The 25,661-nt window shown below is 35.8% G+C and overlaps 1 protein-coding gene across 3 annotated transcripts in view; it reads left to right on the forward strand.

Moving 5' to 3' along the window:
* LOC135703305 (uncharacterized) overlaps nt 1–25,661 on the forward strand; it is a 91,697-nt gene that overhangs the window by 56,615 nt on the left and 9,421 nt on the right. For 2 of the 3 annotated variants that reach the window (XR_010517742.1, XM_065224488.1), the window contains exon 5: nt 12,437–12,610. Coding sequence is in view for 2 of the 3 variants with exons in the window: in XM_065224488.1 (XP_065080560.1) it covers nt 12,437–12,610 (174 nt within the window). In the remaining variant the exon portion in view is untranslated. Of the gene's footprint in view, nt 1–12,436; nt 12,611–17,115; nt 17,180–25,661 lie in introns of those variants that run through there. The other variant, XM_065224490.1, reaches the window with a different exon arrangement.

A 25,661-nucleotide genomic window follows, 5' to 3' on the forward strand; every position in this document is an offset into this window, starting at 1 on the left:
CCTTACGGTACACAGTGGAGTAGATAAAATAAAAACCAGATCATAAGTCCAAAAATACAAATTGTGTTTATTCCCAACAAACAATTGCCTGTTGAAGAAACAACTTCTTGACAATTTTATTCCACTTCATGCTTAATAATACTTGTACTATTTTTAATAATAACTTCTGTTCAGGCTTTGTTCACACAAATCTGGAGAATTTGTTCAACCACAACATCGAAATATTTGGTGTTGAATAAGGTATGTCGGGAAGCTTTTATTCGACTTACAAAAGTTGTAGCAGAGCTTATTCGATAAAATTTTTGATTATTCAGCGTCTATTAGACATTATTATTTTCTTAAACAGCGATGGTATAAAGGTGTATAAAGACGCTTGATTCTCATGTGAAATAATGTTTGATTAGACACTATTATACATTTATTAAGCGATTATTCAAGTACAGGATAATTAATCCGAAAATAAGAACGGCACAGAGCAGTTGTGCGTTAGTGATTGTTGGTGTCATTTAATTCTCTCGAAGCACACACCCACCATACAGATACTAGAAAATTTATTACAAACATACATACACAACACATGTCCGTTGCATCGGATTCGAACCATGACATTCCGATCACCAGCCGCTTGCCAGCATCATATGGGCAGCTAAATAAGTAATAAAAGTTTGAATCTGAAAACCTATCAGCACTCCCTGCCGTAACTCTACCTAGTTCAAGGAGATGTGAGAATGATTAATTCATTCATAGTTGTTTAACATGGGACCAACGTTACCTCTCCATCTCTCTAATTTCGATGGAAAGGATACTATTCTTTTCGATAGGCGATGAATTGGTTGTCGTGAGTTATACGATCTATGATAACGATTTAAATTAATTAGGTGTAGAAAATAAATAAAAAAAGGGTTGAGGCTGGGATTGAACTTGCGACCTTCTACTTCGAGAGCGGAAACGGTAACCACTATGCTACCAATTTCTTTTTGTTGTTAGCCTGAATTAGTGTTGTTGAATAATGAATGAATACGCTGTTTGTAAAGCATTTACAAAGCATGCCATTAAAACATGGACGCATAGTGGCATAAGAGCTATTTTGCTGACTGTATTCACCTTTATTCAGCAATATTATAAAGCAATGCAATTAAATCTAATAATGGAGCTAGAAAACATTTAAAAGACGTCTAATAAAGCATTTTATTAAAGCAATTGAAAACAGTCGAATTAAAGCGACAATGTATGTGCAAATTACACTTGTTCAGTTTGTTATTAGATCTAACTTCAGGTTCTGTATCAGAAAAACAGTCAACGTTTATGAAGCTTTTAATAAGTAAATGAGTCATATCAGAGCAAACGGTGGAATAAAAGCGCATCTTTCAATCTCAATGAGCTTTTTTCACCTCATAATTCGACATCCTGTTTTATTCAGCATTGTACACTGTTATACAGCATTTATTCAATGTGTATGCTTATTTGTGACCGTGAATTGTTTGTTGGGTTATGTGTTATAATGTTATGTTTTAGAGTGTGATCTATATTGGATTGTATTATCATTATCGGCATTCAAAAGTTTTGTTTGCTATCATTACAACACGGAGAATCAAGGTAACTCATAGACTGCGTACTTGTGCTATTGCTGAGTAATTTAATCCTTAAAAATTGCAAATAACTGAAGGGAATCATGAATCACAAAGTGCAAGTCTTTTTTTCTGGTAAAGACTCGCTCTCCTTAGCTAATTGATTCTGAAACTCTGGCGTAAATATTTATTCAAATATTTTAAGAGCTGTTAAGAATTTTAAATGTATGTATCATATATAAATCATTAAAATATTTCGTAGATATATGTTTCCGAACCTGAGCAAAGCTACTGTTTATCAATCTACGGGCTGTGAGCACCAGGTTTCTTCATAAGGCCAATAATATGTTAGCGCTTCGCTAGCCATTTAGGTGTTTTACGATCAACTTTTTACCACGTTGATTTAGATTTGTGTTTGGAACGATCTAAATCTTCTAATATGTAATATTGATATTATTTTGGCAAATCATGACAAAAAAGCAATCTACAATATGGATGACTAAAAATTTAATAAATATAACCTAAAAGTACGTTCAGACTACAGAGTTATAACATGTTTTAGCACTATCTTGATGGTGGTTTCTGTGTTGCAATTATTTGACAACCGTTATAACATGTTATAACTCTCCAGTCTGGACAGCTTTTAACCTTCAAATAAATGATAAAAAAAAGGACAAGCCACACAGCAAAAAAATAATTTTGATATCACGTCAAAGTGGATGCACTACAATCATGTCGAAAATATAGTGTAATATTACTTGCTAAAAAGGACAAAATTATCATTAATACAATGCATGAACTGACATTACGCTGCTTTTACTGCATTTGTTTATTTATATGGTCATAAAAATTACATGAAATTTTTGACATGATTGTAGTGCATCCACTTTGATGTGATATCAAAATTATTTTTTTGCTGTGCATAAATTAAGTGACCGTGTAGGTTTATTATTTTTCCCGGTTTTCCCTTCAAATTTCTGGTTATATCCCGATTATCCCTGTTTTCCCGGTTCACTGGCCACCCGCTCAGAATTGTTCATGTTTTAAGGGGTTACGCCTACCTGCAAACTTTCAAAAAATCAATTTTTTTATTGTCCTAATCGAAAGTATATAAAGTCTAGAATATTTCCTCAAAAGATCAAGTTGATCCGATGAAAATTGTGAAAGTTATGCGACGTACAAAAATATTCACTTATAGTGGACTAAACCCAACTTGAAACTTTAAACGCGATTATCTCGGAATCATATTTTCAAAACCGGTGCCAAAAATTTCTCGAAATGTATACATTCGATTCGTCCGATTCGTTTTGATTTCTGTTCAGTACTATTTTGTGCAGTCCACGATCGTTCGGATTTCGCCTATCATTTAATTTCGATTTTTTACAGCCGATCAAAGACAAATTTTAAGGATCAAAAATCGGCACTTCAACTTTGCAAAGCCGCCATCATGACAAAAAAATAAAAAAAACGAACGATCAAGGTCTAGTTTAACACATGCTTAACGATTTGGCATGGTCTTTTTTTTATTTCAGATGATTACATCACAAACCGCAGTTGGCACCGCAAAAAGCGTTTTTTAGAACATCGTCCACGGGGAGCAGCCGTGCGGGGCACCAGGACCTCGTTTTTACAGCATCGACTGATAAATGTACCATTTAATGTGTGTTCAATAAACGGCAGAAAACCGATTTTCAATATGTTGCGTCGTTTTCGAGAAAAAAATCCAATCTTTCGCTTTTTTTCGGTCTTGCAGGTAGGCGTAACCCCTTAAAGAAGGAAAATATTTGATGAAAAACTCCGAAGAATAAATCATGAAAAAACTTAAAATGACAAAAATCATAAAATAATGTGATTCGAAAGAACTAATGGTATTGAAAAGAAAGAAAGACTCCTAGAAAACAATGCATGATAAATAAAATAAAAACCTATAGCGTCAAAAATAACAACCACACGAAAGGCTCATGTTTCAAATAAATAAATAAACTCGATGATAAACTTCTCGGAATAAATGATGAAAAAAATCTAAGTTCCAAAAATAAAAAGTAACAATTGTATTTGACAGAACTGCACATGCTTAAAAGAAGGTAAAAATTCTAGAAAATACTGCATGTAAAATAAATCTAATTAAAACCTGAAGTAACAAAATTTAGGAGAATAAGATCCCTCGGAAAGACTACTCATTTTTAAGAAATGGAAAATTCTCCTCGAAATGATGCATGAAAACAAATCCCAAGTGCCATTCGAAAGAACTGCTTAATTTAAAAAAGAATTAATGTTTTGGCTCAATGACCAATTCGGCCTAACGTACTTCGGCCTGACTTACATCTTTCGTTTTAAATTCTAACACCTTGCTCCCTAACCGACAGTTAGTTTAAATCTTTCCACTCAATGATCCATACAAAACACTTATCACAGTGATGTTTTTTTTTGTGCAACAAGATCACTTTTTCATCAGGTTACCACACTTAGGGGTGGTCCATTAATTATGTCACGCAAATTTGCCCCCTTTGTCACATTTTTTTGTATGGACCTTAAGGGGGTAGTCCACTCTGGTGGCATGAAAAATAGGTCATTTTCACGAATTTTTTTTGGGGGTAAATAACGATCAATTCAAAAAAAGGAATGCATGGTTTTGTCAATTGAAGTGTCCTCTTTAATTTAGATTTTTTTTTTGGCGCGATTGGATGTCTCCTGTAGCCGCTGCACCAGGTTCCCCAGGAGACCTCCCGTCTGAGTCGTCGCGGGACGGGACGTCTGGCGGTCACACCACTGGAGCTGGAACAACGAATTTTTTGTGGTTATTATCTGATAGATGACCCAGTCTTGTACGTAGCCGTTTTTGATTTGGTTGAAAAATAAAAATTTGGCGACATTTTGAAAAAAAAAAACAGTCCGTTTTTGTACCCTAAAATTGGAGATAAAAGCTTGCACCAAAAATCCATTTTTGATTCTTTTGAAAATCGGCTACATACAAGACTAGAAAAAAAGGTACTTAACTCGAAAATTTAATCGCCGTTTAAATCGAATGAGCCGTTTCTAAAATACAGCGCCCGCCAATTTTGAAAACATCGTTTAGAGATAATCGCGGCAGCAGATGGAACTACTAAAAACCCAAGTAACACTCCAAGTTTTATAGAGGTTTTATAGCATTCTACAAGTCCTAATCGTGGTCTACAGAACCCTCATAAAACCAAAATTGTTACTTGGGAAACGCCGTTTCGCCGGTAACGGGCGGGTACTCCGAGCGCTCACCTGAGCGCGCTTGGAGCGTCTGGACACGAGTCCACTAATCGACCTATAACTTTGGAACGATGTCACTTGCGGTCTTGCAGTCAAGTCTATGTCAAAGTAGACATTCCAAAGTATTGTTTAAGCAAAAAAAAAAGATTTTTTTAAATTTCCAGAGTGGACCACCCCCTTAATTTTTTTTTTGTATGGCTCGTCACAGTTTTCAAAACCACCCCTCCCCCTAAATGTTTGACATAATTAATGGACGACACCTTAACTGTCATATTTTGAAGCCACTATCCGACTGTGATAATTGCATAGTTGATTCAAGTCAGTCTAAATAGGTGTATGAAAATGCCACTTTCAATGTACACTCAATTCAGCGATTTTAATTTTTTTAATACCACCATCTTTTTCTTTGATTTTGGAATGATTTTTTTAAACAAGCTTAAAAAATCTCACCAGCTACAATTCCAACGAAACCATGGTGAGTTTGAGTTTCATGATTTTTGCTTTACGTCCGAACGCGAAACTACCGTCACTGCTTGCAGCAGTAGCTTCATGTCTGCCATCGGTGAGGAATAAAGAGAGATGGCAAACTATAATTTTCTCTTTCTAAGAAAACGATGTGCAGCGGAATCATTTTTGTGTCCAGTCAACAGCTGAATTTTTACGTGTTGTGAATAGTCTCACAATATCAAAGGAGCTTGTAAAACAATATCAAGCATGATATTTTGTTCCAGCGCGTATCCCTAATTAAAAAATACCTTACCCGAACGATAACCCAAATGATTGAACTATCCCACAAATGGTTTGGATGATATCCTGAACACGTCCTTAGGCAAAATAACCATACAAATTTTATTAGGGTTGAGAGTGGATAAATATCATTTAATTGATGATTTACGAACACTGATTCCAGGATTGCCTCAATTTACCCCACATGGCATTTAGAAAACCACACACAAACAGTCCACGTGGAAGCCATTCATATATTGATTTGCAGTGCAAAACAAAAAACGTAAAAAAAACTTAGGCTTTATTTCTTGAGCCTGATGCTAATTGAAATCGATTTATTTCAAATTACATAATTTATTAGCGGACTGTGCCTATTCGAGTCTCAGTCTGGCAAACACGTTGAAGATTTTCACTTCTACCCATCTCACTTTTGCGTTGTAGTAAATCGATTTGGGGATATCAAATTCTCAATATCTACGCTTTCGCCTTTTTGGACATTTCGGTTCCTTACGGTACACAGTGGAGTAGATAAAATAAAAACCAGATCATAAGTCCAAAAATACAAATTGTGTTTATTCCCAACAAACAATTGCCTGTTGAAGAAACAACTTCTTGACAATTTTATTCCACTTCATGCTTAATAATACTTGTACTATTTTTAATAATAACTTCTGTTCAGGCTTTGTTCACACAAATCTGGAGAATTTGTTCAACCACAACATCGAAATATTTGGTGTTGAATAAGGTATGTCGGGAAGCTTTTATTCGACTTACAAAAGTTGTAGCAGAGCTTATTCGATAAAATTTTTGATTATTCAGCGTCTATTAGACATTATTATTTTCTTAAACAGCGATGGTATAAAGGTGTATAAAGACGCTTGATTCTCATGTGAAATAATGTTTGATTAGACACTATTATACATTTATTAAGCGATTATTCAAGTACAGGATAATTAATCCGAAAATAAGAACGGCACAGAGCAGTTGTGCGTTAGTGATTGTTGGTGTCATTTAATTCTCTCGAAGCACACACCCACCATACAGATACTAGAAAATTTATTACAAACATACATACACAACACATGTCCGTTGCATCGGATTCGAACCATGACATTCCGATCACCAGCCGCTTGCCAGCATCATATGGGCAGCTAAATAAGTAATAAAAGTTTGAATCTGAAAACCTATCAGCACTCCCTGCCGTAACTCTACCTAGTTCAAGGAGATGTGAGAATGATTAATTCATTCATAGTTGTTTAACATGGGACCAACGTTACCTCTCCATCTCTCTAATTTCGATGGAAAGGATACTATTCTTTTCGATAGGCGATGAATTGGTTGTCGTGAGTTATACGATCTATGATAACGATTTAAATTAATTAGGTGTAGAAAATAAATAAAAAAAGGGTTGAGGCTGGGATTGAACTTGCGACCTTCTACTTCGAGAGCGGAAACGGTAACCACTATGCTACCAATTTCTTTTTGTTGTTAGCCTGAATTAGTGTTGTTGAATAATGAATGAATACGCTGTTTGTAAAGCATTTACAAAGCATGCCATTAAAACATGGACGCATAGTGGCATAAGAGCTATTTTGCTGACTGTATTCACCTTTATTCAGCAATATTATAAAGCAATGCAATTAAATCTAATAATGGAGCTAGAAAACATTTAAAAGACGTCTAATAAAGCATTTTATTAAAGCAATTGAAAACAGTCGAATTAAAGCGACAATGTATGTGCAAATTACACTTGTTCAGTTTGTTATTAGATCTAACTTCAGGTTCTGTATCAGAAAAACAGTCAACGTTTATGAAGCTTTTAATAAGTAAATGAGTCATATCAGAGCAAACGGTGGAATAAAAGCGCATCTTTCAATCTCAATGAGCTTTTTTCACCTCATAATTCGACATCCTGTTTTATTCAGCATTGTACACTGTTATACAGCATTTATTCAATGTGTATGCTTATTTGTGACCGTGAATTGTTTGTTGGGTTATGTGTTATAATGTTATGTTTTAGAGTGTGATCTATATTGGATTGTATTATCATTATCGGCATTCAAAAGTTTTGTTTGCTATCATTACAACACGGAGAATCAAGGTAACTCATAGACTGCGTCAAATTGACTGAATCTCTTTTTTTTTTCGATTGCAAGTTTTACTCACTTTCGTAAAAAGTGGATTTTCTCAAGTTGTGAGTAAATACACTTTTTACGAAAGTGAGTAAAACTTGCAATCGAAAAAGAAAGAGATTCAGTATTTGACTCAACCTGTGAGTTACTTTGATTGTCCGTGAAGAGGTTTTAGAATCAACTGAATTTGTGAACAACAAAAATGCTTGCATTTAATTACTTAACGTCAATCGTTCTATCGCCTGACTTTCAAATAGAACTGATGTGAATATTGCTGAAGAAAGTTAGTTGAGTCATTATGTATGATTGGAATTCAAATAATCGGGTTTGATGTTTTCCAAACAATGCAGTCAATGAAGTCTTTAAAAAATCACGAAAAATTTATTATGTTAATGACGTTTTCGGTTGAAAAACGTGAAAAATTTCAAAGTTCTATTCTTCCTAGTAATAATGGAGGAAGAACATTTTCCGGATGTTTTCGGTTTCATGAGGTATACCACTGTCGATATAATGAGGCAGATTTTCGAAATAATTTTTTCTCTCCTAGGTATTTATGGTAGAGCTACGGTCGTTTTTTTTTTCAGCAATTTCTATTATTTAATTGATTTATTCACAAAATCCTAAATGAATCATGATTAAAGTAACATGTCACTATGGAGTGGATTACTCTGTTGAAATAATCATCCTATATTATTTGTAAATAATATTTGGGCCATTTGTGATGGGAAAATACACCAACATAATTTTGGTCAGGTTTGATACACTAAGTGCTTCACTGTGCAGTATTCTGTACGTCGATATTGGTTTACAAACTTTGTCGTGTAGGGAACGAAACGAAAAGAATGAATCAACTGCCATTCACTTTCGCAACCGAATACTATAGACGGAGAGGCCATCCAAAATCCAACTGCACTTGCAATATCCATGTTATCAAGGCTTTCTTACGTGAACAATGAAACTTTGTTTATATAGAGAGAATGAATCGGCGGGATGACAAAAAATAACATCATCATCATCTATGATTCACCATCCGCCAATTATAAGGGCGCAATCCCCATTACAATCAGGTCCAAGAGATAACCAACCAATTGTTATCAGCTCAAAGTTTGCGTATATAACCCGAGACTTTCACAGGTATGCTCAGAGTAACTTGAACAGTCAATCAAAAAGCAATCAAACCAAGTTAACAGTAATCCAAACATGAACTCCATCGTCTCACTCGCAATGATTGCCGCACTGCTCGGAGCTGGAGCAGTATCCGGTGGTCCAATGTCGATCAGTGACAACAACGTTGGAGACATTGTGACAGTTGGATTAAACTTGGACGTGAAAATTGAAACCGATATCGACACCAACATCGTTAATGTTTTGGTGGCCATATTGACGCAGCTGGGAGACATGAACGCAAACTTGCCTGCTCTTCCAGAAGTACCACAAGTTCCGGATCAATCTGAACAGAAGGTGGCAGTGATTTCAAAGCCATTGGGACAGAAGGCCGTTCATGATGTATCTGTGGATAAATTGCAACAACTGGTGAAGAAACTGATGGCTACGCAACAGTGAGGAGTACATGGAACTATCTGTACAGATTTGACAGCTTTGTACCTGACTATCTATTTAATAAACGTTGAAGTACCGTAAAACGGGGTATCTTTGATAATGCGGGTAATTTTAATAGTAGAATGTAATGATTTACTCTCTGTCTTTCTTCCGAATTGGAAACATTGGTTCCATATTGTAGCTTACGGTATTTCCCTTTACATCGTATATAGTTTTTATATAGTATGTGTCACACGTTTTCCAAACATTTAAAAAAAATGTCCTTGTTTTTTGTCTGTTTGAAAAAGCACTCACACTATCACTTATGAAATGAATTTCCAATATAGCCATCACTAATTCAATTTTTTTTTTTTTTTTTTTTTTTAACTCTCTATTTGTTCCAAATTCAAAATAAATTACATTTCATTTTAACCTAGGTGCTCCAGTTACTGCAGTAACGTACCAGCCTTAATTGTTATGATATATATCTAAGTGTTTTTACATTGTTCATGTCTTGGCAATTCAGTATTTTAAACAGGTTTTTTAACCTGCATGTCAGTATAACAATTGATATCTTAAAACTAAAAACTAAAACTAAATCTTATCTAAGTATAAAGGGAATTAATCGTTGCAATTGAGGATTGCAACGATTTTTGCCTGAAATTATTAATTATTTTGTTGGACATTTGTGCTAAAGTCTCAACATTCGAAATTCTATGTACTTCGGTTGTACTGTACCAGGGAGGCAACTTCAAAATCATTTTCAGAATTTTGTTCTGGATCCTTTGAAGTGCTTTTTTCCTGGTAGTGCAGCAACTAGACCATATTGGCACAGCGTAAAGCATGGCCGGTCTAAAAACTTGTTTAAATATTAGAAGTTTATTCGTCAGGCAAAGTTTGGATTTCCTGTTTATAAGAGGATACAAACATTTTATATATTTGTTACATTTGGCTTGAATGCCCTCAATGTGATCTTTAAAAGTTAATTTTTGGTCAAGTATTAATCCAAGATATTTCACTTGGTTTGACCAGGAAATTGGAACTCCGTTCATAGTGACTATGTGACTACTACTAGGTTTCAAAAACGAAGCTCTAGGCTTATGTGGAAATATTATAAGTTGAGTTTTGGAAGCGTTGGGAGAAATCTTCCATTTTTGTAAATAAGAAGAGAAAATATCTAAACTTTTCTGCAGTCTGCTGCAAATAACACGAAGACTTCTTCCTTTAGCGGAAATGCCTGTGTCATCAGCGAACAAAGATTTGTGGCAACCCTGAGGCAAATCAGGGAGGTCCGAAGTGAAAATGTTATACAATATAGGCCCAAGAATGCTACCCTGAGGAACTCCTGCCCTAACAGGTAGTCGATTAGATTTGGAATTTTGATAATTTACTTGAAGAGTTCTGTCAGTTAAATAATTTTGAACTAATTTCATAATATAAAGTGGAAAATTAAACTTTTTCAATTTAGCAATCAAACCTTCATGCCAAACACTGTCGAATGCTTTTTCTATGTCTAGAAGAGCAACTCCAGTTGAGTGGCCTTCAGATTTGTTTGAACGAATTAAATTGTTAACTCTTAAGAGTTGATGAGTAGTTGAATGCCCATGGCGAAATCCAAACTGCTCATATGCAAAAATTGAGTTCGTATTGATGTGAAGCATCATTCTATTCAAAATTATCTTTTCAAAAAGTTTACTTATTGAAGAAAGCAAACTTATTGGGCGGTAGCTAGAAGCTTCAGCTGGATTTTTATCCGGCTTCAAAATTGGAACAACTTTTGCATTTTTCCATTTATCAGGAAAGTATGCCAAATGGAAACATCTGTTAAATAATTTTACCAAGAAAGACAAGGTACTCTCTGGGAGTTTTTTGATGAGGATATAGAAAATTCCATCATCACCTGGAGCTTTCATATTTTGAAAATTTTTAGTTATAGACCTTACTTCGTCCAAATCAGTCCCCCAGGAATCATCAAAAATATTTTCCCGAGAGAAAATATTCAGAAAATCCCGAGCAACCTGATTCTCAATAGGACTAGTAAGACCCAAACTGGAATTATGGGAACTCTCGAATTGCTTAGCAAGTTTCTGAGCTTTTTCCAAATTTGTGATCAAAATTTTACCACCTTCTTTAAGCGCTGGAATAGGCTTTTGAGGTTTTTTCAAATTTTTTGTGAGTTTCCAAAAGGGTTTGGAACTCGGGTCTAATTTAGAAATATTATTTTCAAAAGTTTTGTTCCTCAGGGCAGAGAATCGCTTTTTAATTTGTTTTTGCAAATCCCGCCAGATAACTTTCATGGCAAGATCGCGTGTTCTTTGATATTGTCTCCTACGGACATTTTTAAGACGGATCAAGATCACTAATTCAATGTTGCTTTCTTATTGCTTATTATGTTTTCTGATTACATACTCATTCAAAGTTTCATATTTCTTGAACTAAGTTGATTGAGTTGCACGCAGGTTTTTCTAGATTCATAGAGCATTATCAAAGTAACCCCAAATCAAAATACTGATGTTCGGTCGCAAGACTAAAAAAATATGATTATGTCATCATTTTTACAAAGCTAACAACATAGCTCTAAATTTAATTTTCATTCATATGGCTATATCTATTTTATAGAATATGTTTGTATTGTGTTCGTGTTCGTGTGCGATTAAAATATAGACGGATAAACAATTTTTATCATTATGATAGTGTTAGTGGTGCCGGTGGTGTAGTGGTAAGCGTGATTACCTCTCACCCCAGCAGACCTGGGTTCAATCCCAGTCGGCACCGCCGGGATGTTCTGAGACATAACATCTCTAAAGCCGTTGGTCCCCGGTTCATGAGTTGATGGGTCGATAAGTAGGGTCCAGGTGTAGGAGCTTCCTCCCTCGTTAGAAGCATTGGTGCTCAGAACGGAAAACAAGATCGACGGAAAACAAATCAAGGAAAAAAAATATAATGGTGGAGGATTCTAAAGGTACCGATTATCTATTATCTATTGAAAGCTTGTCATTATACGAGCTGGTTATTCACACAGTATTTTACTGCTGAGATTATTTAAAAAAAAATTGAAAATAACAATATCGAGAAATGATCAAAACCGGCAATTTCAGGCAATAATTATTTAATTGCATTCGAAACTGTTTCGCTTTCTGGAGTGCAGCATCGTTTTACAACCATCTGATAATATATTGTATACCAATCTATCCCCAATTAATCGATCTCCTGCTATCTCACTCAAAACAGGCCATCGATTAGAGCGTGACGTTGAGACAGGTGGTCTGACGACACGCCACCACCGCAAAGCCATGCAGATACAGAAGGGCGCCGCCGAGAGGGGTCTCGACGATCTCTCCAACTCGAACATCCTGCTGACGCCAACCAGCAGCGAAGTGGTGACTCCGACGACTCCGTCCGGAGGTAAGTTCATATTGGTGTTCCTTTTTTCCTTCAAATTCGAGTACTCTATTTCATCTCAACTTTCAGTCTCTGTACGACTTATTAGGCAGTTTCGATCCTAGATAGAATCACCCATCCACATTAAAATATCATTAGACTCATTCAATTTTTGTTTTTAATTTAAAAATTCTAATCAACACACCTTCACAGCATCTAACATGAGTGAATTTCATTCGCTTTTTATATAATTTATAATTAATGATTTTTTTCTGTCTTCTTACTATGAAAAGTATTTGAAAACATCAAGATCAACGGTATTTTCTCCTCTTAACTAAATAGCACTTAACAAGTAACATACATTCGCCTATCCTAACTGGAATAAAGAAGCTAATGTTTACAAGCCTCGACAGCAGATCGCTTAAGAGTGCTTGGAATTACTTGGCCTTTACCCTATATAATGGCACTTCCTATCCTGGCATCGCTTGACACTCTTCTGCCTATCGCTCATAAAAATACCCTTGCTTCATTCTCATGCACTTTCTGCCCGCATGTTACTCCTTTAAATCACACGTGTTGGTTTGATAGAGCTCCACGGTTCCACCCAAATCCATGGTGTATGTGTGTTCAACTGCAAATATGTGCCGGCGGAAGTGTATACAGCTACACTACTGTTTCTCCACATACACGGATGTGTCGCTCTTGAAGTTTGCGAATGGATAAAGGGATAACCTGGACTTATCTATATAATGGTCAATCAATTATTTTAATATCCACCGAACAAAGTGGCATGTAGTCGTAAATATTTGGTTAACAGGGTAGATCTTCTGTAGCTTTATGCGATTATTTTATGATCCAAAAAGACGATAGCTCTGATATAACTCATAGAGAAGACATTCCATGAGTGTTGACTATTTACTGGAACTTATTAAGAAGTTTACCGCGCCGCAGAATTTTTTGTTATAGTTAGCAGCTATTTAGGCTCCACTAAGACCTCACATACTGACATCTGACCATGTGCCTATGCAAATTAGGATTGTTTCAAAATTCAACACGGCCTACCGTAACATAATAAACAGAGCTGGTAAATATCACGGCCGTCATGTGACAATGAGACGAAACTACCTATCATAAGCTTTATTGTCATTTTTCAATGTTCATGCACTCATGAGAATAATTTCCATCCGGTTTTGGAATCAAAATTTCTAGCTTATTTAGATGAATTTAGGCAAGCAACAGAATGTAATCTGTTGAGTGAATATATTCTTAAGATTGTCGTGGTGCATATAACAATAATACCAATAAATGAGTTAATAATTGCAATGATCCCCAACAGTGTCACGTTGTGTCATGACAAAAACATCGATGAGATTTGGAAGAAAATCTCTATCGTTGTTTCCTCATCCGATGATAGTGACAGAAGTAACTCTGTAAATATCGTGCGAGATCGTTCATTGAAAAAGACATTTGCCAGCCCTGATAATAAAGCTTGTTTCATTGTCATAACATATACAATGATAACTACGTATAGATTAGTAGAGTTGAAAAAATAGCAATATTAAATAAATTTTAAAATCTCCATTCAAAACTGATTTTCAAAATGATGCCCCCCATTATGAAACACTCTGTTGTTGAATTTTAAATTGAATCGTGTGAGCTTCAATGTTGTACAAATAATTCATGCAAAAACCATTGGAAACATATGCTTTATCGATGCAACCTTATAAACCACGGTGCATCAAATATTTAAATTGAGAGATTTCCAATTTACGTTATGAACTCCATAATTTCATTTCATTGGTATCCCTTTAGCACAATAATACAATAACACTCCATCCTCAAAAAAAAAGTCAATAATCCCATAGAGGGAAAACTATTGTATTTGCACAGTCCATCGGAAACCAGATAGGGCACCAAACCCATAGAACACATCCCGAAACCCATGGGACAGCATATGGGACGTGTCACAACAGAAACCCCTTTTTTGGGTGACCGGATGAATCATCTGTCGTTCGCATCAACAAATGTAAGTCTATCTAAAGCTCCCTGAGTGTGCACTATCCTCGACAAATTCGTGTATTGGACGTTTGCATTGTGTGAGTCTGTCTCGAAGGGAGTTGAATCGTTGTATGTAATTTGATACAATTCGGATCCGAACGACACTGAACTTACCATTTGGTTGTTTATAATGGCAATATTTGTATAGGAACACCATTTTTCAGAGATCCCGAAGAGAGGGATTTGAGGGAGGAAAAAAATAACCCATAGACTCAAGATTGTGCGATCGATGAATTTGCGTTATTCGCAATGTTTGAGATTTTGGCAGACTTTTATCATTAATGAATTGTTTCCGAAAAAGTTCATCTCTCGAATGAAACTAAGCTTTCAATAATCATAAAAACATTGCTTTTGAGCCTTACCAAAATAAACGAATTGAAATTTATAAAACATTGCTGAACTTTGCTCTTTGTCATCCTTGGCAGATCGCCCTCACTTCCTCATTTGAAATGCTTAATAAAATAATGTCATCATATACCCAACTAAAAGAGCAACAACCTTCATTTCTTCGTGCTAAAACAAGGTGCCAAATTAACGTCAAAAGCTTTTAATTCAAACGAGTCCATTTTTAAATTAGCATTCACCGCTCACGAGCTTATGATGAGGGAAGACCCACCATGCTGAAAATTGGCTCATTTTCAATTACAGTGGCTGTCTGAGTTTGAATTCGCCCCCCCCCCATTTATGTAGCTCGTATCATTTACACTCACCTGCTTCACCTCTCACCTCTACCAAATGAAAGCATGCTCTTGCTTAGCCAAATGGAAGTCTCGCGTTCGCTATATGATTAGGGTGACCCAAAAATGGTTAATTCCAAGGTAAACAATAATTATGTTATTCGGAGATGAACTAGCCTACGGCTAAAAATCTCCTAACTAAAGAAGAAAAAAATTATGTTATTCTAACTAGAGTATTCCAATTCTCAATTTATAGAAAATCAAATCTTGGATTTGAATGACTCATCAAAATAAGATGTTCGTTTAGAATATCCATCAGTCGGTGCCGGTGGTGTAGTGGTAAGAGTAACTGCTTTCTAACACCCCAATGGGTCTGGGTTCAATCCCAGCCGAGGTCGGTGGGATTTTTTGAGGCATAAAAATCTCTGGTCACGTATTCCTTCGGAAGGGAAGTAAAGCCGTTGGTCCCGGCCCATGTGTGTTGAATGGGTGCGTTATCCTACACAGGTGTGGAGGCTGCCTTCCTGCACATTCCATTGCCGTCAATGTATGGTAATCGATGTCCGTCGGTGATTGGCACTAGATTGCGGAATAGAGACCGACGTTAAATAAAGGAATGAAGAAGTTTTTTGAAAGTGGAAGAAATCACTCTAGAAATTCTCTATAGAAATCTCTTGGGATTCACTCTACAACTATTTTCAGATTAGCTATGCAATAACCTATTTAGAAATTTCCTAGAATTCCCTTCCGAATTCCTCTGGAAATGTCCTAGAGATTCTCCATAAAGTTCCATGTGTGCCTCTATAAATTCTTTAAAATATAGTCAAATGTAGTTAAATGTCTTTAGAATACTCGCAAAATATCCACGAAGTTCAAATTTTCCATAATAATTCCCATATAAACTCCTAGGGATCAGTACAGTTTCAATACCGTAAAAATACAAAATATCAAAATAATATAATAATTCCGATACATATTGTCTTATGTGAAATGAGCATTTGCAACCTTGACATTGAGAATATGCACATTTAAGCTCGATAAACTTCATTCTAGGAAATCATTCAATATTGTTCCATAAGGAAAAGACTGATTAATTTTTCATAAAATCATTCAATGATATTTATTGATTAATTAAGAACAATACAAAATACCATAATAAATTAATAGTTAAGTTTGATTCATAAAAAGAAAAATATACTGAACTGAGGTTCAAATAACTTGATGTCATATTGTTTTACCTATTCCAATCATTACTTAACAAAAAATTATGTCATAGATTCTTAAGTAACCATCTGAATAATTGACTTTAACATTAACATTTTAAACATTAAGTATTTTTTGGTTCACCCTATTCTCCTGACACATTTTAAACTAGCCCCACCGCCACAAATGGTTCCATTCAAGCCACCTCGCCACATTTCCACCCTCAGCCGAAAATAGCACTCATCAAAAAATAAAATAAAAACACCAAACCAAGACAGCTACATAGCTTCATTTGTCGAACTGCTTTGCCATTCATCTGCTACGGTTTGTTGCGCTTTGAAAAAAACGGAAAGTTCGCCTCTTCCTATCCACATCTTTTACCACATAGATACATCTTAAGGATAACATTTGTCTTTAAGGTGTTTCACCAATCCGATGTTTCATTGATACTTCAATCTTTCATTTCCATTCTTCTTTCTTCCCACATTTTGTTGCGTTTACAAATGTAATGCGTCCACCGATCCAACATTTCTAACGCAACATGCATATCGTTATTGAATCCCATCATCAAAACAAACCTTCGGATAAAAGGATATGCGTTGTAAAGCCCACAACCTGCATCCATCACAGTAGATCCCATTTTTCAATACAGCCGTAAATCGGAAAAATCAGGCAAGTCGCTTTCCCCACATTCACTCCCCAGTTTGGAGATTTGTCTGAAAGTTTGATGTTGTTTTAATTGAACTGTGATGCCCGTTGATTTTTGTTCGTTTCGTGTTTTGGTATATCTCTGTCTGGTCTGTCTGAGTATAAGGCAAAACTCAATCCAACTCCCGCTTCCATTCGTTGTATTTCTGTGTACCTTTGTGTATGTTCATTCGTACCCCTTTTCCAATTATGTCCTCACACACACTCACACACACACACACCATCGTGACACACCTTTTATATTAGATTTCCGGATTTTGCATCGAAAACAGAAACACAACAAAACAAGCAGATCTCATGCGTCATCATCCAATACCTTGAAGGAGAGGGAACAAATATTCCGCTGACCGAATATTAGATTAAGAGCTTTTGCCATTTTCCATCTAAAGCTTCGAAATGCTTTTTGAGTGTTTGATTTTCCATGTCTCTATTTATAGCTTTTTCTCACATACAACAGCTCGTTGCGGACGCATGGTATATTTTTTTGTTTCTCTCGAACTGCATTTAATTTATCAGGTAATGTACGTTTGCTTGCCTAACTGTTTCTGGTCGATGCTACTTAGCCAAATTATAAATGCGGACACCTTGGTTTCGACATTTCGTTCGAGGCAAAAGTCGAGAAAGTAAAAATCGTAGCGAAGTGCGTCGATTCCGGGAGCTCATTAGGCAAATGGAAGGGATCTTTTCGAAGAAAGAAGGATTTGATTATTGAAATTTGCGGTCATGCGGTGCGATTGCCTTTCGTCAGTGATGTGTGATGAACAGGTATCGTGAAAGGAAATTGCGTAGCTCAAGTTTGCTTAGTAGGTTGAAAAAACTATTCTTTTTTTTTCATTTGACCATGAGCTCATGATACTCACTAAACCAACAAATCATACAGCAATAACTCCGATTTGTTTATGGAACTTAGCCACTATCAAACGACTATCGTATGATATTAAGTCTTAGCTCTTTTTTTTCGCCCATACATTTTAGTGGTAACATCTCTGCAGCAAAAATGTACATTCCTACCACCTTTGTTCTGGGCATCGCTTGCTTCCTCTTCAGTTCTCTGGGAATTATCAGTTTTGATTTATTTTAAATTATTTATTTATTTATTGTATTCTGGATTACTTTGACATAATTAACAAAAATATGGTTGAATTTCAAACTCAAATTTTATAGATTCAATGTCAATATAGGTTGTTTTTAATCCGCAATTTTATTTGAAGCAAACGACTTGTTTAGTTGGATTCAAAGAATTAAATTACTTCAAAATTAACTTTAGATGATGCAACCTAACATTTTAGTTAATTCATTCAAAAAACAAATATTAAACCAAAATTTATGTCGTTGAAAACGACTCATGCAAAATAAATTCAAATAAAAGCTTAGGTTAAATCAGAATGACTTTTAGGTTAACGCAAACTAAATTATTGTCTGGGTGAATAACAACAAATAAGTTGTAGAGATCGAACCATCTCTTTAGAGCTCTTTTATTTATTGTTAAATAATACCCCGTTCACATTACAGCGTATATCACGTGATATACGCTGTCTTGCAATGAGCACTCATACATCTAGTTTTCCTTGGAAATCATACAGCTAACTCCATAATAGAAATAAATTACTTTTAAGCATTTCAGTTGGTTTGCTTTTGCTCAAATTGCGGCTAAGTTTGAATTATATGCTTTTTCGACCTCTTGTTCAACCAACAGCCAAATAATTATTCCAAAATATAGGAAAATGTCCATTCAGATAGTCACAGTATGCTATCAGTCTAAGAAAACTTATAGCCCAATAGAATTATATGAGAAAAGAACGAGCAGCAGAAAGGGAAAACAATTTCATGGCTTTTTTTAATCATAGTTCCAAATAAACTAAAACAGTAAAACTCGAAAGAACTGATCATGAAAATGTTTTATTATGAATTATTACCATCCTGAAACTTCCAAAGCTCATGGGATATAGGGTTTAGATCTGATTCTGGGCCTACTAACCACAACTCGCCCTTTGCCTCAATTTTTCGAGTGGATTATTTTCACAAAATGGAATGTTTTCACCGCAAATGACTTTTAAATGTATTTACCTTTCCGTACGTACGGTGAGATTTGCGAAAGAGCAACAAATTGTTGAGATATTATTAAAAATCTAACACTCCTTCTTGACCCCAAACCCCAAACGGATTCTAAATTAGGCCTAATGCATTGAAAAAAAAAATTGAATTCACTTCAGATAAAAATTGATTCGGTCGAAGCGCTTCATTTGTTTTTGAGAAAAATGGGTGTAAACAGCTATTGAAGTAAAGGGTGATACGGTCAAAATTTGGTCAAGGGAAAACGCGTGTAAATCGGTGAAATCGTTTATTTAAAAAATCAAATTAAATTTCTTTTTCAAGTTCAATTAGTATAAAATTCAGGAAAAATATTCAGTTAGGCTTCCACTTTTCCAAATCCGAATTGCCGGGCCTTACGCTTGACCCCTGCCATCAGATTTTGTACAGCCACCTTGTCCACCTTCTTCGCCGCAGAAAGCCAGTTTTCCTTGAACTGCTGCTCGCCCTTAGCAGTTTTTTTGGTCTTCTTTAGGTTTCGCTTGACAATAGCCCAGTATTTCTCAATTGGGCGGAGCTCTGGCGTGTTGGGAGGGTTCTTGTCCTTGGGAACCACCTGCACGTTGTTGGCGGCGTACCACTCCATGGCCTTTTTACCGTAATGGCAAGATGCCAAATCTGGCCAAAACAGTACGGAACAACCGTGTTTCTTCAGGAAAGGCAGCAGACGTTTATTCAAACACTCTTTCACGTAAATTTCTTGGTTGACAGTCCCGGAAGCTATGAAAATGCTGCTTTTCAAGCCACAGGTACAGATGGCTTGTTAAACGAGATATTTCTTTGCAAACTTTGACAGTTTCATGTGCTTGAAAACATCTGCTACCTTTCCCCTTCCTTTTGCCGTATAAAACTCCTGTCCCGGAAGCTGCTTGTAGTCGGCTTTGACGTAGGTTTCGTCGTCCATTACCACGCAGTCAAACTTCGTCAGCATCGTCGTGTACAGCCTCCGGGATCGCGCTTTGGCCGTCGTATTTTGTTTATCATCGCGATTTGGAGTCACTACCTTCTTGTAAGTCGATAGTCCGGCTCGTTTTTTGGCTCGATGCACGGTTGTAGACGATACACCCAGCTTATTTGAGGCATCTCGGAGAGAGAGGTTAGGGTTTCGCTTGAAACTACCGGCAACTCTCTTTGTCGTCTCAGCGGCTTCCGGTTTTCGATTTCCCCCCGATCCAGACTTCCTGGCTGTCGAAAAATGTTCCCCAAACACTTTAATTACATTTGTAACGGTTGATTTGGGAACTTTTAGCGATTTTGCCAACTTTGCGTGCGAGTAGCTCGAATTTTCGCGATGCGCGAGCAAAATTTTGATACGCTGCTCTTCTTGCTTGGACGGCATTTTGACAACTGAAGAGTGAATTCCAAAATCAAAATAGGAGCAACATTCTACACACACACACCTTCAAAATGAGGGGTGTTCAGGTTTTTTAAATGCAAAGTTGAAAGAAATACGTCAAGTTGATATTGACCAAATTTTGACCGTATCACCCTTTAAAGTATCGCTCCAAACGCATAATTGACTTGTTAACTTTGAAACAATGGATTTATTTGATGTTTTCTACTCGATAGGCCCAAAATGAGCGATTAGACCGAGGTAGTGCTCTACCCTAATCATATTTATCTACTACGATAAAAGTATAAATCACAGTCCATCACTTTTGAGCGCTTCACTAAGTCCTCAAAACTTTCCCTATGTCCAAATTGTCTGGACAAAGTATTTAAGTGTTCAAAATCTTGAAAAACCACTTCGTCTGGAATCTCTCGAGAAATTCTGAGAATTGAAAAAAAAGACTCAAGTCTATACAACCAAAATGGCAAACATGTGTGAATACACTCTTCGGCTAAACGTTTATTCGGCCAAACGTCCATTCGGACAAATGTCCATTCGACCAAATGTCAATTTGGTCAAACGTCCATTCGGATAAACGTCAATGTATATACCAAACGTCTATATGCCAAATTTCCGTATATCAAACGTGTTGGCTCAGTTTCTTCATTGCCGACCTGAACAGACTTGTTGACAGACGTTGGAGCCAGAATTGACAAGATAAGATAATCGTAGATCTAGTAATTTACAACAGCTGCTAAATTTCCATTTCGAAGAAAGTCATTCAATGTCCAAGTGAAAATGTCGGTGTTCCACCACAGTCCGTCTTTTATGTGTCATTCCAGTATTGTCCTCAATCGTCCGTCCGCTTGGTTTGAGATCCTGAATCCAACCACTACCGTAGTGCATCTCTAACGTTTGATCGTCAAAAGATCTCAAATCCACCCTTATGTTCTTTGATCTTAGCACTCCATCCACCTGTTTACCAATTGTAATCCCTAACCACGAGTAAGTCACGAGAAATGGGCCCTCGGTCTACTAACTTTAATTTAAAGCAGGGTTGCTTCCACTCACTTGCTGTAAAAACATGATTTTCGGAATTTTGAAGTCATCAGATGTTATACGGATATGTTGTACTTGTAAGTTAAAAGAATAAGTTCTAAAGTATATGTTTGACACACAAAACCTGTAAATTTTGCTTTCATAATGTCACAATTAGCGATTCTATGATTCGTGAGCGTTCACTCAGAGTGAGCGCTCGAGAGTCGTAAAACGGCTGATTGTGACTATCTGAAAGCGCATTTGACAGATTTAATTTGTCAAACACTTGCCTTTCAACCTCTTCTTGTATCTAACAAGTACAAAATATCATTTGAACATCTAATGATTTCAAAATATCGAAAATGTTTTTTTTTATAGCAAGTGAGTGGAAGCAAGCCTGATTTAAAGTTATTTTGTTAAACAAAAATTTAATTTCGGCTCCGTGAAGCTATTACGGAATAAACAACTAATGTACGGAAATTGCCGTAAAAGCTCTACACACACTTAGATTATTTTGCAGGAGTCAGTATTTTTTTACTGGGTTTTTGAATTGCTGAAAAAATCGGTAAAAATTCAAATGACCGTTATCCGTAAGGAATCAATTAAATCGATACATTTTATTTCCTACCATCAAATGGGGTTAACAGAGCTAAGTCTGCACAAGTTTGGAATAAATTTTCTCGTTTTTGGATTTTCTACAGATTTTTTTTAGTTTTACCGAACAGTTCCGCAATTCAAAACCCCAGTAAAACCTTACTGACTGGATTAGTGTGCACAGATGTCATCACTGCATGATGATGATAATGTTGACAGGCTGCATAGGACATTCTTGGAAATTAGTATTAAAACATAATTTACATCGAACCTACAAAACATCCTTCCAATACATTTTTCGAATTGTGTAGGAAAATATTATTCCAATCAGACTTTTCCAGCTGGACTTTCATGCGAAAAATTCATTTCATTTCACGACACAGTCAATGCTACATCGCACGAAAGATGTAAACATAAGTAAATTTATTCAATTGCTCTAAATAAACCTGATTTGCTACTATGGGTTCCTTGTGAAAATCATCTAGAATCATTCTAGAGTAGAGTGCCTGTTGATTAAATGAAGTCTCGAAATTTGTTAGTATCCAAAAGTTTACCTAAAAATGATTATTATGAACTAATATCGAATAATACCGTCCTAAACAACAATGTTTCCAATTTCACCAGCATGATAAAAGGTTTCCTTAGTTAATTGACATAATTTCCACTTTAATCTCAGTGGAAATCACGCAGATGCGCAGAAAATAACCTTTCCATGTAGGGTAAACGCTCCTATAGTAGCGGTACAATAGAAGCGTTAGGTTCCTATAGTTGTGTATGGAGACTCAATACACAACTATAGGAACCTAACGCTTCTAACGTACCGCAACTATAGGAGCGTTTACCCTAAGTGCAAAATTGAAATGAATAATTTACCACGAACATCACAGAATCACACTGGAAAAAATACAGTTAGTTACCTAAAATGTATTCCTATGCGATACAAGTAACAGTTTCCCGGGGAAAAGATTCGTTTTGCTTCAGCCTAAGGCTGAAAGTCTCGTTAATAAAGGAAAAAAAAAAAAAAAAAGTTTTGCTTCAAGAAGCGATTTTCCCCAAAAACCTTCTGTTTCCATTGGAGAATTTTGCAACCATCATCCATATTGATATTACAATTCTCACTTCAAAATGTAGGTGGCGAAAGCTCGCAAAAGTTTCACTGCAAGACGTCAATTGTTCATTTTCAAAAGTTTATTGCTCCAGAGAAAGCAGGTTTACTGGCAATTATGATCATTTGAAGTGCAAAATGTAATTCATACTCGTCGTTTATATTTTTGCCGTTTTCACAGAGGTGCATCTTATAGTCATTCAATGTCTGGCATATAGAAAATCCTAAGAGGAAGAGGTGACAATTGGCTTCTTCCTCTTTTATTTCTATCGCTATCTCTATCTTTATCTATCTCTATCTCTATCTTTCGCACATGAAATCGGCCAATCAGGAGCTGGTTCACGTTTGACAGAAAAGTGGTTCATTTTCGCCCCCGTATTGTCACCTCTTCAGAAAATCCGGTAAACTGACAGCTCAAACGTTTGAATATCGCACACGGAAAAAATACTACCCAAAATTTGAGTTCTTTTTACTTAATTTTGAGTTGAGCCTCTCACTTGAACACGTTATTGTTGACAAAAAATGAACGTCCAATAAGTTGCTTTTGAGTAAATTTGCTATTCTCAAATTTAAATGAATGAAACTTAATTTTGGGTAGAATTTACCTAAGAGTAGGTATTTTTTTTTGCTGGTGGTAAATAGAAACTACTATATGCGATTTACTCAAATTTGGGTTATTGGGCTAAACACGGGAATTGAGGAGAAAATACTTAATTTTAGGTAGTTTTTCATCTCCGTGCAACATAAACAGTTTGTTCTGTCTGGTATTAATAGTCAGTGGTCCAGGGTGGGAATTTAGCAAGACAAAAATCATAGTGCTTTTGTCTTATGTTCGAGAGGTTGAGCGTCTTCTGTGACCTTTTTTAGCTTAAAATGCTGCTTCTTTTGGGCTTTTTTAATTAGGATGGTTCTCAGATTGATAATATACATAAACTAACATTTTTATCTTTGAAAGTAAAAACGCATGTTCTTCAGCAAAGTTGTAGCTGAGATGATTTGAATTAACTTTGCTGACAATACCTTTGTTCTACTCTCTTAACGTTCTCATTTTAGAGCAACTTTCCTGAATTAACTTTTATGTTTTTAGAGCAATTTGCGAATGCGAAATGAACATGTGCTGAAGAAAATGTGTCTTTATTTTAAAAAATCAAAAAGTAACATTATAATTTTAAAAATGACCAAAACAATAAACTGTTTTACGCTGAAAAAGTTCACAGAAGACACAAATCCTCTAAAACTGCGAAAATTCCTTTTTGTACTTCGAAGAACGGGTGGTGTCTTGTAAATTATAAGAGATATCAATTTACTTTGCTCAACCGAAATGTGTATTTTAACAAGCCCTAAAAATCATCTAAAGTTGAATTCTTCAATCTAAATAAATTTTTCAGGACCACCCTAAGTCAATGCAGTAAAATTGATCCAAAATGAAAATGGTAAGAGATAGAAAAAAAAAGTTTCTGGACCAATGTGGCTTGAAATCCTCTTAGTCTCTTAGACCGTAGTTGTAGGTCAATAACATGTGATTTTAGTTAGTTTTTCTAGAACAATAATTTAAGGACCACCCTAATTTTAAAAACGACTAAAAGTGTTGCTAAATTCCCATCATGGACAGCTGTGCAATGCTTGCAATATTATGCGGAATCTGAGAAAATGTGCGACAAGATCGATCAATTTACACTTACGGGAAAATTACTGATTACATTCCGAGTTGCAATAACTCTAGTTATAAAATTTTAAATTAAATTAAAAAATAATTTAGATAACATGTAATCAAAAATTTAAATGAAAATGTTGTTTTTTTAATTATTTAAAAAATATGGAACGATGCGCCAATCTCTCCTATGACCTGTGGGGGGATGAGGCACGGGATTACGAACATTGGTTTAAATATGCTACGTCATTTAAGTATGCCCTCTTAAAGCAGGTTACTCATCTTACACTGAAAAAAAAAGGAATCTCGCACTTGATGCATGGTTTAATTTCAAGAAAAAAAAGAGAAGCTCGAGGCAATGTTTCAACAAAACAGCTGTTCATGAGATGTATTTTGGCCTGATTTGATCATTATAACTGTTGTAGTTTATGTTGCTAAATCCATAACCATTCCATCAATAAACAAAATTAAAACTAACCACTCGATGCGGCAATCATTCACTGATCAGGGATCTGATTCTGCTCACCTCAACATTGATCTGTGGGCAGCAATCGAGGCACTTCAACTTATCGTTTACTTTCCAAAATTTGCCAACCAATCCACCAAATACTGAACACTGT

The sequence above is a fragment of the Ochlerotatus camptorhynchus genome, unplaced genomic scaffold (assembly GCF_037179485.1).
Source record: "Ochlerotatus camptorhynchus isolate MF236.1 unplaced genomic scaffold, CSIRO-AGI_Acam_v1.1 ptg000211l, whole genome shotgun sequence".
NCBI lineage: Eukaryota > Metazoa > Arthropoda > Insecta > Diptera > Culicidae > Ochlerotatus > Ochlerotatus camptorhynchus.